This window comes from Lagopus muta, chromosome 2 (genome assembly GCF_023343835.1).
Source record: "Lagopus muta isolate bLagMut1 chromosome 2, bLagMut1 primary, whole genome shotgun sequence".
Classification (NCBI taxonomy): Eukaryota; Metazoa; Chordata; class Aves; order Galliformes; family Phasianidae; genus Lagopus; species Lagopus muta.
The window spans coordinates 47,173,402-47,185,728 of record NC_064434.1 but is presented as its reverse complement, the minus strand read 5'-3'; the positions used below and the strand labels follow the sequence as shown (position 1 = coordinate 47,185,728).

The window sequence follows — 12,327 nt, the reverse complement described above, 5'->3', positions numbered from 1 at the left end:
TATTCTCAGAAACAACTTTTTACATTTGTGCATTCAAGACAGTGCTATATTTTTCAAGTCCCAAGCATTCCCCTTTATGGGTATGGAAACACCTGTCTGTTTTGGCAAACATCTTTGTCAACATCAGACAAATGGGCATTAAGCAGCTGGAGCAGCTTCTTGCCTTTTTGACACAGGAGGACTATTCTTATCAGTGCTGCTCCCAGTAATGCATTCTGGACCTATAAGGAAGAAATACAGAACTGCTCAAAAACTTTGTCAGAGCAACACCGTTACTGCTGGAAGAGGCTGTCCTGATGAAAGCAGAGGATTCTGGCATAACTAGAGAAAAACAGCAACTAGAGCAAAAGACTCCTCAAAAGCTGCTTGCATTTGCCCTCAATATTTTGTTTTGTTCAAGAGCTGTAAGCGTTTTTGTTTAAAAAAATGGAAGCAAGTTCAGCCTTAAAAGATCATGTTTTAATCCCTAAACTGGAGATGCCTCTTGGAAAATGTGGGAAGCTGAAACATTCAGTGTATTTAGGGTTTTTTTCAGCAATTAAGGCACGTGCTAAAAATGTCATTTTTTTTTTTTTTTAAACTAAATACAAAACATTTCATTGAGGGGATTTGGTATTAAAATCTGAGATCAGTGCTCTCATTGTTAATTATATGTCTGGGTAGTACTGGATTGCTTTGTAAGTCACTAGCTTATTTTCCTAAAACTAGCTGCCTTTTAGAAACTATTTTGCACACCTCTCCAGTCTTAAAGTAATCACTTGGACAAACGGAAGCTTGTCTGAAGCAGATGTGTTGATAAGAGACATTTTTTAAACCTTGTATCTAGCCTCCTTTGTATTTTTCTGAAATTCAGTAATCCTCTTCCCCTCTTAGTTCAGTGAGTGCCTGACCCAGAGCCAGGAGAGGTCAACAAAAAGGCTTCTTCCAAAACAGTGAATGCTTACAACACTGCAGGAAAAGGCAAACTTGATGGGGTGATCATTTTGTTTGTGTTCCCTAGACAAATGCTTTCTGATTTCAGAGTGCACATGAGCTCTATGACATTGCATGGAAAGTAATGCTGAAACTTTGCCTTGCAATGAGTGGGAAAAAATGTATTATGATATCAGATCATCTGATTTTATAAATGACATTTGTGTTGTATGAGTGTGCAGATATAACCAACTAAAATTTAGGTGCTGTGCTTACTCCGTCTGTCTAGGCCACTTGATAGTCACCAGAGAGTTGTACACATGTTCAGGGGACATTACTGTGTAAAGGTCAATATGAGAAATTAGTATCTCCACAAAAACACATCCTTGTCTTCTCTCTCAATTGACTGTAAAGTGAGCCTGGGAAAAAGCCTAAACCAGATATGTAACATCTGAGTAATTAAAACTTGGTAAAATTTATCCTACTTTGTGACATGGAGAATGGAGGTGCTTCCCTGCTTATGTATCAAGACACATTTTATTGAAACAAATGTGGAGCTGGCTGGTTTTGGTGCTCTTTTATTAAGCATGATAATGAACTAGTTAATAAAAAAGTTTGTATGTATGTTTCCCAAGACAGTATCTTGTATACAGGCATTTCAGTCCATGAATCTCTAAAAAAACTTTAAGAAACTATCAAAATGTGGAGGAAAAATGAGCAGTCAGTGTTTCAAGCAGTTTAGTGCAGTAAAAATGCAAGATGGACAAAATCCTTGCTTTTAGCATCTTTAGTGTCTGACAGAATAGCAAGGTCGGTGAGTCACTCTCAAGCCATGCAAGATCATATGCTTCATTAGACAGGAAACACAGATATATCTCCACTGATACATAATACAGAGCAGAGCATTAAAACGGATATATATTTGTTCTATTTATATTCTTACTGGCAATGTGCAGAAACTGAAACACAGTACCTCCAGCTCCAGGTGGACAACAGGTATTGGCCAAACACTCTAAGCACAGGAACATCTCCTGGAGCTGATTGACTCAGTTGAGATGAAGCAGTCACCATTAGGTAACTACCTTTTTCTCCCTTAACAAAAGTACATCACCAGGCACTTCCTCTGCAGATGTTCCCATTGTGGGCACTTTTCAGTTATGCCAGCCAGTCTCTTGTTCACTCCCATGCAAACTGTGCAGAAGGGGCAAGGGGCAGAGTACATAAGAGAAAAACCAAGATATAAATGGTGAGAAATAAATGTGACTGTACGTCTAAACATGTGGTCATTAACCTGTTGAAGGTGCTAAGCATCATATGCCACTGCGTTACCCAGAATTAGTTATGTTTCAGGCTGGATGCTTAGCTGATGTCCCACTTATTTTTATGGAGCTTTGCTAATTTGCGCTTGCTGAGGATCTGGCCTTGAAATAGCTATAACAGAAGATCAACATCTCCAGATCAGTTTGTTCTGAATCTACCAATCAGCTTCTCTATGGACTTTTTTTCCTCTTATACATTGTCACCTTCTGAAATTAAACACCTCAAAACCATCTGCTTATCAAGACATCACAACAATTTGCGCCCTTCCAGGCAGGATTTCAAAACATGCTTTGGGCCCGCACAGCTTGTAGTGAGGGCAGGGAAAGGGACTCTGTGCTGGAAAGGCAGGATACATGACCCCACTCGCATGGCCACTGCCTCCTGCAGGAAGCAGCAGGCTGGGATGCGGGGATTTAGAGGGGGAAGCACAGATTTAATCAGATTGGGACTGGCTTCCTCAGAGGAGCCTAAGCAAGCAAACTCCATCTGTCATGAGTATGAGTCAGGCAATCAGTGTCTTGTGTCACTTAATGTGGGGTCCTTTAGACCAAAGTTCTGCCTACCCATGAAGAGATGCATTGTAATTAGTTTACGTGCAGTTTAGCTCAGGTGTTGTACTTACAACTAGTACTGGGGAAAACATCCCAAGAGGTGCATTTAGGAATTAACACAAGTATCTACCCAGCTACAGTGCAGAGCTTTGAACATAGTATTTTAATTATTGGAAGCAGTCTACCTGAGGGAGCATGGAGCATGGTGGGGACCTACTTCTCAGCAGAGTTCTTGTATTGATCACTGTGCTGCCAGAGCCAGCCTACCTCATGCCCTGATGTAGGTTGTTTGGAGTGGATGTGAGTAACTCTACACTGTGCAGCAGTCCACAGTATGGACAAGCCAGCAGGATTTAAGTATTTGGAGTTGACTTCCCAGCACGACTACAGATTCTATTAAGGTGTTCCTTGGACGCCTCCTCTCGGTACATTTGTTGCCTCAGCCAGGCTCTGCTTGTGAAATCTGAGGGGATCACATCACATGGTTCATCCTGCATTTACTCACGTATAACCCAGCATGACTATACATCAATCAACTAATTTTAGCAAAGTTAAAATTGAAAAGAAAAAAGAGATATCTCATGAATATGTCCATCTCCAGCTTTTATCTTTCTTCTAATTCTTGATGTTCTTTGGAAGGGGCTTCCTAACTTTATTCAAACTTCTCTACATTGTCGTATGGCTTCCCAGGATATTGATGGTGCCTCTAGGTCTCATATTTCTGAGAGAAATTTCACACAAAAAATGATTTTTTTTCAACTGTTAATTTTCAGTATCTTCTGTCTCTCATATAACTTCTGTCTCTCTTCTGTCTGTCATATAACTCAGTGAGCAAAAACTATTTGCTTGTTTGCTGAGTTATTTGAGAGGCAAGCATTGTACTGCATAACCTGACATCTTTGCACAGAGTTTTTGGCTTGTACAGCAGAATGGTGCTAAGCTTTCATGGGCACTGAACACTATGTTAAGAGAAGACAACACAGTGGTAAAGGGAGGACTCTTGTAGTAACAAATCTCATTATGGCAATGGCTGTGCAGCTTGTGTGTGTCGTGCTATAGAAGAAAGGATATCAACACTATCTTCTTCCTCTTTCTTTTCATGGGCTATGAGCATTCCACATACATGCACACAAAAAAGTACTTCTTGCTTGTTTTGTCTCAAAAGCTCAAAAAGTAAGACAAAGCTAAGCTGCTGATTTTTACCTCTTTTTCTCTGCAGTGAGAAATACAGTGGTATATGGGTTAAAAAAGGATTATAATATTTTATATATTCTGTAAATCTTCAGACCTGTTGGGGAAAGAATTAGTAATGTATCTATATATCTGGTAAAAATATCTCAGTGACCTCATACTCACATTTGTGTAAACATCACCTCATCAGTTCCAGATACTTATACAGGAAACAAATCTGAATGCTCCTCCAGTGTTCTATACTTAGGCAGGTCAGCCGGCATATGTCTGGTCTGTAAATACCGAGTTTTACTTGGGTCCTTATTTTAAGGTTTCTCTCTTAAGAGTTTGCTGCAAACATGCTCTCAGCATTTGCCAGCTTGCCTTTTCCAAGGCAACTTGTGCCTGAGGGTTTCCATTAAAATATTTATTAAACAAAAACCACATACACAGAAGAGCCGTACTGGTTGGTGAACACTTGGTTGGGATTGAATTACTAAATATTGCCATAATAGTCCTGAAGTGACAAAGTGAGTATGAAATGATTTTTTGTGGCTCTCAGTCATGGTATATGAAGGCAGTTTGTGCTGTCCCAGTCTCCACTTTGCTAACAGGTTTCTAAATTCAAATCTCTTATTCGTGCCTTTTCCTCATAATATTTTCTAGAGGTCTCTAATATGTGGAGAACACTTTTGAGTTTGTAGTTGATGTGTGTGTGTCATTATAGTGACATAATAAATTGTTTGTTGTCCCACTGCAATGGCAAAACACCTGTGACTCTCATGAGTAGATAACTGTGGATGTCACGTTTCATTTTCCAGTTGTGAAGTAAAATAAGGGGGGAGCATAACAATAATAATAATAAAGTGTTCTTCGGAATAAATGCACAGAATAGCAACAATTATAACTTGAGCTTTTAGTTAATCACTTGAAAAAAAGTTATAGTACCTGCAATAGATTTCAGGTGATATACATACAAACAGCATCAAATCAAGAAAAAAATGTAAAGCTTTTAGTTGTGGATAGAAGACATTGTACTGCTGAGTTCATGTTTCCTGGAAGACAGAATATTACAATTCTTCTAGAGAGGGAATATGCTGCAACTTTGTAGGCAGAAAACTGCCCATTTACAGGACTCTATTACTGTATTACTAGCAGGGTAACAAAAAGCTACAGATTAAAACCATTTTAGCTTTATGCAGGATATCTTTCCTACCAAAAGAGGTCATGTATTCATAAATGTATTGCCATCTGCAAAAGTATTAATAGTGATGACCAAACATCCTTAAGTGATTTGGTGGAAGGTATAATCCACGCAAGCAATAGCAGAAAATAGGTTTGACTCATCAGTCACTCTTCACTCAGTGACTAGACAGACTTTCTCTACCAGCTGATTTTCTAATCAGCTTTTTCTAATACTACTTGTATATTACTGGATTGTTACCTTTCTTTTGTGGTTTTTTTTTTATTTGTTTGTTTTGTTTGTTTTTTTTTTAAATGCAGATATTGATGTTCCACCTGCAGATTCAGACAGCATTCTTTCAACCACTCTAATGGAAGAAAGGGATCAAGAAGGCCTAAATTATCTGGTAGTAGTCAAAGAAAGCAACCAAGATCAAGGTAGCATCAGCTCTGCAGAACATACTTCAGTCTAATTCCATCTGTCTAACGCTCCGCTTGAGCACAGAAGAGAGAACTCTACCAAAGAAGATGTAAGACAGACAAAATATTATGCACTTTATTATACATTTAAAGATTTCTTAAAAAAAAAAAAACACTAATACTCAAAAACATCAGAACTTCCAGAGAATGTCATAAGGTACTGAAACAATCAGTGTACAATAAGACAACAGTCACATATTTTTGATTTTCTAAATGCTAAGTTTCATGCATTTCACAAGATGTAGATTAAGGAAATAAAACTTGCCATCAGACAGAAAGTGATTTTACTGTGATCCCCATTAACTTTACGCAGAGACATAAACCTTGGACACAAGCAGTCCTTCCAAAAGAGAAGTACTAGAATGCTGTCTCACAGAAGGAAACCACCTGATTGTGAAAAGAAAAACAGTTCAAGTATAGCTTCATTGAGCACTCATGAGATTATAAAAATTGAAAAGCTAACAAATGCTAGTTGTATTTTTCTGATCTCCAAATCTGTAGGCAACTGAAGAAAGGTGGCTGGATTGTTCACTGCAGGGATGATCTATTTTGTCACTTAATTTAAATGTACACTTGCAATCATCTCAAATTTTAAGTTGTACAGTTATTGATCTGAGAATCTAGTATCCACACTCCTTTTCCCTTTTAATGTTGATCATGTTTCATTTATTAATAATGGTAAATGTTTTTCCTTTATGTCCTTGGAAATCAAATCAAAATATATAATGAAACAATATATAAATAATTCCTGTGTAAACAGAAGCAGTAAGCTCTTCAGAATGCATCATCATGAATAGCAATTTGTAAATTTTGCAGATATTCACTGACATCTGTCAGGAAGCTAGAATCATGTCCTGCTTTTATGCAAATTCTTCAGAGTGGGGAACACTGGAGAGTAGTAAAAATGCATTGTTTAATGCTAAAACGTAGATATTTTTAAGGAACATTGCCACTGAAGTCAAACTCCAAAAGTTTCTTAAATGGAGATCCAATACAGATAAACAAGATGTTTGGCATTTGATTATTTGAAAGTCTTGCCTCAAAATTTAATAAAAACTGAGGTATTTTGGAATTAATATTCTTTAAAAATCATTGACCAAAAATAAACCAACCAAACCAAACCAAACAACTGATTCAAATTGGCTGTTACCGTGTCATTTTTTCCTTTTACAGTTCAGCCACACTTGTACATGTACGAGCCACAGTCGCCAATACCAACAGTTGAATTCTTTTATCTTTTCTTCTCTTAACCTATATTCACCAGGCCATTACTGATGGATAAATAAATACTGTATAATGTTTCCTCCCTCTTTAATTTCTGTTTAATTGTACAGATATTCCTCCATTTCAGTAACTTATACATGAGTAACATTTACTAACAAGTAACACGTTCAAACAGGAAACCAGGAAGATCTCTGTTCTGTGGTCACCGGGATGACTTCACATGCACATGCAATTCCACTTAACTCAAGAGGACTGCTCAGTCAGCAAGCTGCAAACAAAAGTTTGGGAATGAACATGACTTCATATGATATCTTTTTCACATGATATTCTGATATTAGCAGGAGAAGCCTTCAATCCTGCCAAGAAGCTTATCTAGGCAGCAATGTTCACAGGCCCCATGACTACGTCTGTGATATAATCCACGTCAATTTAATCTTGTATAGATCTGAGTTGGAAAATGATGATGCCAAAGCCTATCCAACATGAGTAAATTGAGTTAGTGTGGAAGGTGAGTAACAGTGACAACAGCAGTAAAAACTTTGACATCTCAAACCAGTCACAAATACCCAAAGATACAAAAAGAACAGACAAGAAGGTAAGTGTTGCTTTGTTCACATTTTGGAAAACTAGTTTTGATGGAGGGTTTATTAGAGCAGGATGAAGAACAAAGTGTCAACTTCAATGCATTCCCAACAAGCAAAACTCAGAATATTGACCACTATTTCACCTAACAGTATGAAAAATTGATTGAATAAGACACAAGTCTCCAAGCACATATCTAAGAATCCTTGTGTATAATTTGCAGGAGTCAGTGGAAGACACATTATTTAACCTTCCCCACGCATACAGTGTGGTCCCAAGCATGCTTGATGATGCCATTTTTCAGCTCTGAGTCTGACCTTGCCCATCATTGCTTTCTCCCTCTTCCTTATCTTCCTGTCTTAGAGAAGTACATATACAAAGACTGTACTGACTGGGAATTCAAAGTTACCATACCTGAGGCCACTCATAACATTAGTTGCAAAAAGCTTCTTAATATTTCACACTTCCACATCACACTTTTCTCCACACAACACCATTTCACATTCTTTACCCCATGAAAGTAAGCCTCAACTCTTCATAATTATTCTCATTTTACTCATCAATTTTCCTTTCTCTCTGAAGGACACCTCTCACCTTCAAGAAGCCAGTATCTGATAATGCTTCTCATAGATACCTTTAGAGACAGTAGGAGGGATGAACAGCCATGAAAGACTCTTTTAACACACTCCGTCTTAGGAAAGGAAAGGGGCATTACCTGGCCTGTATTTATATCTCTCCTTTGCTGACTCCACCTTTGGCAGACAAAGTGAAAGATTCAAGAAAGTTTGAATTTAAGGATCTTGACTTTCAATTCTATATTTTTTTAAGTTAATGCAGATGGGTTTAAGGATGAGAATATCTTTTTAAGGAAACATATATTTAGAGGAGAAAAAAATCCTAATGTATCAGAAAGATTAAATGTGAGATACAAATGAAGCAGTTGTTATGACTACAGCTGTATGACATTCTGCTGAGAGACTCATCCTCCAGTGTACAGCCAATACTGTGTATCTTTACCTTCTTTCTTCAAGATGTACATTGGTAATGAGTATGAGGTGTGGTACCTAATGTAGCCCTGGGGTCCTCAGCACAGGAAGGACACGGAGCTTTTGCAGTGGGTCCAGAGGAGGGCCACAAAGATGATCAGAGAGCTGGAGCACCTCTTCTGTGAGGAAAGGTTGAGGGAACTGGGCTTGTTTAGCTTGGAGAAGAGAAGGCTCTGGGTAGACCTCATTGTGGCCTTCCAGTACTTGAAGGGAGCTTATAAGCAGGAGGGGAAACGGCTGTTTACATGAGTTGATAGTGATAGGACAAGGGGGAGTGGTTTTAAACTAAGACAGAGGAGGTTTAGTTTAGATATTAGGAGGAAGTTTTTCACTCAGATGGTGGTGACACATTGGAACAGGTTGCCCTAGGAGGTTGTGGATGCCCACACTGGGGGCATTCAAGGCCAGGCTGGATGTGGCTCTGGGCAGCCTGGTCTGGTGGCTGGCAACTCTGCACATTGCAGGGGGGTTGAAACTCGATGATGATTGTGATCCTTTTCAACCCAGGCCATTCTATGATTCTATGATTCTATGGATCCCCTTATAAGCCAGCAGAAGCTACCTAAGTAAGAGGAGAAATCACTGCCGTGAAGATCATTTCTGCAAGATCTGTAGGTAGCAGGAAGTGTTTTTTGGAATCTGAATTGAAAATGTATAGAGATTCTTGCTGGCAATTCTTCAGCTTCTTAACAAAAGCACAGTACTCAGGCTATAAAAGTAGATGGGCTCAATTTTCACTCACTATACATCAGTTTAAATATGTTAAGATGATGTATATCCGTGAGGAAACTGTTTCAACCTTCATCTTCTCAAGATTTGTTGTGACTTTAGCAAATACCACTTTAGTTGTTACAATTAAAAATCTATTTATTTCAATTCAGTGTATAGTCTTGCCTCAGCATCACCAACCTTCTAGAAAGTATTACCTGAATGGTCTTGAAAAGAACCTGCCCAGATAAGAACTGGAAATAAAGGGGAGTGGGAAAAACTGCTATTTAATACTGAAATCAAGTACTGCTTGCACCTGTCAGTTAGAAAAGTTCATGCTAACAGCTCTGATTACTTGCATATAAAGCAGTGCAAAAGTAACAACCTATGAAACCGAGAAGTAAAGATCCAAGAAGGGATTCTATCAAAACTCAACGTCAAGGGATGTTTTATGTAGCTATTGCAATTCTAGAAAGTAACACGTGGCAGAAAAGCTGCTGTCCATTAAAGAAAAAGCTTCCTGTCCATTAAAGACAAATCCGGCACATGCTTTTTTTCTGCTGTCCAGTATATCAGGTTTGGGTTTATTGAAGTTTTGCAGAGTATTAAATACTTCTTCTTCCTTCACTGTTCACATGGCAGCATCATGTTTTTGAGTGGTTGCACAGTTCTCACCTTTCCTGCTCTGTGAGGATCCAGGCTACTTTCCCTCCAGTATATATTTCTTCTGGCACACAGCATTTTGCAGGTAGGGGGCAATTTTTTAAGGGTTCTTTGCACATTTCCTTCATTACTCTAAAGTGACATTGGAGGGCATGGTGATGCAAATTCTTAGCTAGTGTAGAGCCTTTCTCACCCACTGTATGGCTCACCACATCTCACATACGACTGCTGGTTCTGAAGAACTATTTGGACTCTGGAGAAGCAAGGTCTGGGCAAATGCCACCCTTTCCAGGGGATTATCTCATGGATCACACAAAGAGTCCAGAAAATTATTTGGTTTAGACTACCTTGTTTTTATAGAGAGGAAAGAAGAGAATGATTTCTCCCTCTCCTCCTGTTTCTTGGTACTGCAACTCTGCAGAGCTCTGTCACTCCCACACTCACCCACAGGCAGTGGCCATTCCCCACGCTGAGGGCTCCTAACCTATCGAGTTATTTCTCCTACAGGATCTCTTCAATCCTTTTGGCCACCCTCGCAGTTTTCCCCAGACTGTTCTCAGTTCTACAAGCTCCTTTCAGAAAGCAAGAGATTAGAAACACAGACTATTCAAGGCTCATAAGAACATTTTCTGTTCTCTATTATTTTCTTAGTCATTCCTACTACTTTATTTGTTTGTTTGTTTGTTTTATGCACCCTAAATACTGAGATGACTTTTTATGGGGTTATCTTTCACAGTCCACACATATTGTATCTAAGCAATGATGGCCACTTAGATAGACATCCTTGGAGTCTATCTGCTTATTTGTGAAGTTATTATTAAAACTTTATTATGTACTTCATCTTTTAATCACTTCATATTTGAATTTCAACTGGTGTTCTATCATCAGGTCTTTGATGTGTGAGATCCTTTCCAATTCCTCAGAGCTGGAACTCTTTCCTTAAATGCTCATGCCTTCCCACAATGTTCCTTCTGATTATGTCAAATGATACATGTCCCAGAATAAATTGTTCCCTTTGTGAGCTCCTTTCCCTCCAGGAACTGACCATTTATTACTATTCTTTTTCTCTGAGATTTTATCAAGATACATATCAACGTGAGGATCCTTCATTCTTTGGAAAGCTTTGTAGAAAGCATATAGAAAGCCTTTTGGAAATTCACATAGATATCCAAATAGAAAATTCTTATCCATGTTTATTGTTCAGTTCATAGAATTCCAAAAGTTTGTGAGGTGAAAGTGCCTTATCAAGAGTTGGGGTTCCTCAGCTTTCCTGGGAGCTTATAAACATGAGGGAAATCAACTTCTGACAAGGGTAGACAGTGATGGGACAAGGGGGAATGGCTTTAAACTAAAGGAGGAAAGATTTAGATTAGATGTCAGTGGGAAGTTTTTTACTGAGAGAGCGCTGAGGTGCTGAAACAGGTTGCTCAAAAATGTTGTCCCATCCCTAGAAATGTTTAAGGCAGAGTGGATGGGGCCCTGGGCACCTGATCTAGTCCTTGATCAGGCAGTTGGGAACCCTGTCTGTAGTAGGTAGTCGGAACATGATGATCCTTGGGGTCCTTTCCAACCCAAGCCATTCTATAATTCTGTGATAACAGAGCCGACTGACAACATCTGCATCACTAAGTCCCTTAGAACTTGATTTCCTCACTACTTTTACGAGGGGCACAAAGACCCTTATTAAACTACTTCTAGCAGAGCCACTGCACCCTTGTATGACACTCTGCAGCTGTTTTCGATAGAGAAAATTTTATCATCTATTTGAACCAACTGAATTCTCATTTTTTTTTCTTTTAAACCACAACATGATGCTCATAATATTTTCAGTCCCCAGGTTGACTCTACTGAGCATAAAAAGATGAAACTGGTTCTCTTTGGTCCAGGTTTAGGATTATGTATTTCATGAATGACTGAGAAGGTAAGAAAGTATTCTTCTAGATTCCAAGCTTCATCTTACTACTCAAAGGTGATTTAATTCATCTACAACAGATGTGAAAATAGTCATTATAGAGAAGAATGTCAGTAAAACAGCACTAATGGCTCTGTTAAAATAATTCTAATGCATCTTCATTTCTTTAATTGATTCAGGTAAGTTTTTTCTTCCACATGCATGCTGGAATGAGTTGCAGGAGATGGTGCACCAAGTGGATTTTTCAAGGTTCTATTTATAATTACACTTGGCATCTCTACCTGACATTATGTTTTAACTCCAATAAATAATCAGAAACCTTGTGCTTCAAAGCCAAATGATGATGCCAGCATATTATCATTATTGCCAATTGCATGAATGATACTACTGTATAAAATAACTTTTATAATAACAAGTTAACTTCTTCAGATGACGTTTTACATTTGGAGCATGTTCATCACTGCCTTCTATCTTTTACAGTAAGAAGTGAGCTGTAAAATAGCCACTTTCTGTTTGGACACTAGTCTGTTTTGCAATGCTGTTCACATAACAGGCTTTTCTTTTTGCTACTTTTTTT

The 12,327-nt window shown here is 38.4% G+C and overlaps 1 protein-coding gene across 4 annotated transcripts in view; it reads left to right on the top strand.

The window, feature by feature from the left end:
- ROS1 (ROS proto-oncogene 1, receptor tyrosine kinase) overlaps window positions 1-6,916 on the top strand; it is a 72,112-nt gene extending 65,196 nt beyond the window's left edge. For all 4 annotated transcript variants that reach the window (XM_048936750.1, XM_048936751.1, XM_048936748.1 and 1 more), the window contains one exon: window positions 5,457-6,916. In XM_048936750.1, coding sequence (XP_048792707.1) covers window positions 5,457-5,608 — 152 coding nt within the window. In that variant the 3' untranslated portion in view covers window positions 5,609-6,916. The remainder of the gene's footprint in view (window positions 1-5,456) is intronic.
- The last annotated feature ends 5,411 nt before the right edge of the window (window positions 6,917-12,327 follow it).